Source organism: Octodon degus, unplaced genomic scaffold (genome assembly GCF_000260255.1).
Source record: "Octodon degus isolate 3935 unplaced genomic scaffold, OctDeg1.0 scaffold00002, whole genome shotgun sequence".
Classification (NCBI taxonomy): domain Eukaryota; kingdom Metazoa; phylum Chordata; class Mammalia; order Rodentia; family Octodontidae; genus Octodon; species Octodon degus.
The window spans coordinates 24373723-24376618 of record NW_004524578.1 but is presented as its reverse complement, the minus strand read 5'-3'; the positions used below and the strand labels follow the sequence as shown (position 1 = coordinate 24376618).

The following is a 2896-nucleotide window of genomic DNA, read 5'->3' as shown; positions in this document are numbered from 1 at the left end:
TATAGATTTCATCATTATAACTTGAAAATTTTATTATACCTACCAGATTGTAGCAATGAAAACATACTTAAAACTTGTCCAATAAATAAATCAAGTTCTAGTTTTCAAATCTAAAGCAATTAAGTAAACTACTAATAAAATTAAGAATTCAGGTCCCAAGTCATGATGTCCTATTTCAAATGCTCAACAATCATATATACTCAGTGATAATCTGGCAAAATTTGATCTAGGCCTTTTACAGTTTTATAAAAATGATGTGTAAAGTAGAAAACCAATTGTTTTAATTCAGAAATAAAGTCCAAAAATCATAAATATGGAGCATTTTTCCAATCTTCAAAATAATTTTGCTGATGGCCTACAGATCTAGAGACAAAGATCCTCTAGTATTTTTCAAAACCAAGTTAACAACAGTGAAGCAAATTCATTCATCAAGATGATGCAGAGATGAGCATAGTGGTGGTACACACCTGTAATTCTAGCCCTTGGAAGGCAGAAGCATGAAGATTGCCTGGGCTACAAAGTGAGTGTAAGGACATCCTGAACTATATAGCCAGACCTATCACACACACAAAGGTGAAGGAATTATTGTTGGACATAAGGGGTACATTGCATATAGAAAGATATGTATTACATAATAAACTGTTAACTAAATCCACCCTGGAATGTTCCCATAGTGAGTGCTTCAAGAAGTATGTATATTTTTGTTTTGTTTGAAAAAGTCTTGCTATGAAGATCATGCTGGCCTGGAACTCACTATGTAGCCCAGGCTGTTCTAGAGCTTGTATCAATCCTCCTGCCTCAGCCACCCAACTGCTGAATGTGCCACCATATCCAGTTTCAAGTAGTACATTTTGAATAAATAGGTAATGCAGAACATATGCAATATTAAAGAAAGTATATGACTATATATGTATACATATATATCTAAATATTAGAAGAAATGTGTATAGAATACAACTCATATGGTTATATGAAGTGTATGAGAATCTTTTCCCCTGAGAGGTTGTATTAGAAAACTAACCCCTCTCCTTATTCCCCAGACCTTAAAACTTTGATATTTTTCTCCATTACACATCAGTGAGTATCTTTACTGCCAAGGATACGGATCCAATTTAAACTACTCAAAACAAAAAGAATTCTTCTGCAAAGCTGCGAGTCAACGATGGTGTCTGCTGTCTGTGCAGGCAAGGGTAATGTGAAACAGTTGAGTACTCTACTTTCAGTATCATTCTCAGGAAATACAACATGTAGGATGACACATTTGTTGATGAATAATAATGATGTGTTATTATAAAATGACAGAATTCTCAAAGACAGTAAGGAAATACCTGTAAAACAAAAGGATATTTCAAACTCATTGCTCACATTTTTTTGTTGGAAAATTTGATAAGCATAACACTGGAAAACAAAAGAAACTGCACTTAGCCCAACTAACTCACTGCAGTATTGTTCATACCCACCTAAACAAGTGGTCACTGAGTAATTGGTAAAAGGAAGAATAAAATAGCTTACAATGTCCCTGGTTTCTTCTTCTTAAATTCAATATGAGAATACTAAAAAAAGTCAATTTAGCTGGGCATGTGAGGTATATACTTGGGACACTAAAGCAGGAAGATTGCTACCAGTTCCAGGCCAGCCTAGGCTACATAGTGAGTTCAAGACCAGCCTGTACGACACAGCGAGATAGATACTATCTCAAAGAAAGTCAACTTAGGCCTGGGTCTGGGGCATATGTTTGGAATTCCACCACTTGGAAGACTGAGGTAGAAAGCTTGCTACAGAGTGAGTTTAAGGCCAGCCTGAACTACACAATGAGACCTTGTCTCATAAACACAAAACAGCCAGATTACACAGGGTACTCCCCACAACAACAGAGACTTTTTCTTTTCGTTTTTCTTTTTTTCTAAAGGAAAATGAAGGAACCTTAGGATCAAGGGTAGACATATGTTACCATCTTCAAAACAGAGGCCTGGGTGCTTTGTTTTGTGCTCCCTGAAGTCATCAATGAAGGACATAGTGAACAGCTCTGTAGCAGTACAGATCAGCACTGTCTAAAAGAAGTATGCATTATTTAGCCCATAACCAAAATATCATTTTAGTATCTAAATAAAAAATTATTGAAATAACTCATGTTTCCAGTACTAAGATGTTTATTTCTTTTGTCTTTTTGAGACAGAGTCTCACTACACAGTTTGGGCTGCTTTTGAACTCATTTTGTAGTCCAGGCTATCTTTGAACTTGCAATAATCCTCCCTCAGGCTGTCTTTGAACTTGCCTCATCCTCCCAAGTGCTGGGAATGCAGGATGAGCCACATACCCAGGTTCTGACACTAAGTTTTTAAAACCCAGTAGGTATATGGCATATAAAGCACATCTTTATTCATACTGACCACAACTGCAGTACTCAACAGGCCTATGTGGTTAGTGGCTACTGTCTGGACAATACAGACTCCCTCCTTGATTTCGACTCTATGAGAACTTTTCATGAAACATATCAAAGTACGTAAGTATGTCACAAAATTAAAACATACTGAAAGACCATCTGTAGGTACTTACTGATATCCTGATCTTCAATAAGCTTTTGCAGAGTCTTCCCACTACAGGTGTACGATATAGCGGCATCACATCTCCCATTTTTCAAGTCAAATTCATAAATAAGCAGTTCATGCTTTTCACTAAGAGCAAGCAGTTTGGTCTTACGTGTTAGTGTGCTGCTATCAGAATCCTCCCACATAAACCTAAGGGAGAAGTTCAGATCTATTATATTCTATATCTACCATCATGTGTCCACAATACCAGGCATGGAAGTACAGAATGAATAGTTCACAGAGTATCAATTCTCTATTCCAATTTAACAGAAATAAACTTCCCTAAGACTTCCCTCCTTTTCTCCCTT

At 36.5% G+C, this 2896-nt stretch overlaps 1 protein-coding gene across 1 annotated transcript in view; it reads right to left on the bottom strand.

Annotated features, from left to right (window-relative positions):
* The window catches only part of Spg11 (SPG11, spatacsin vesicle trafficking associated), a 91654-nt gene that overhangs the window by 85081 nt on the left and 3677 nt on the right, over positions 1-2896 (bottom strand). Inside the window, exons 2-3 of the mRNA XM_004623493.2 lie at positions 2557-2738; positions 1092-1328 (exon numbers count right to left, since the gene is read on the bottom strand). Of these exons, the coding sequence (XP_004623550.1) occupies positions 1092-1328; positions 2557-2738 (419 nt within the window). The remainder of the gene's footprint in view (positions 1-1091; positions 1329-2556; positions 2739-2896) is intronic.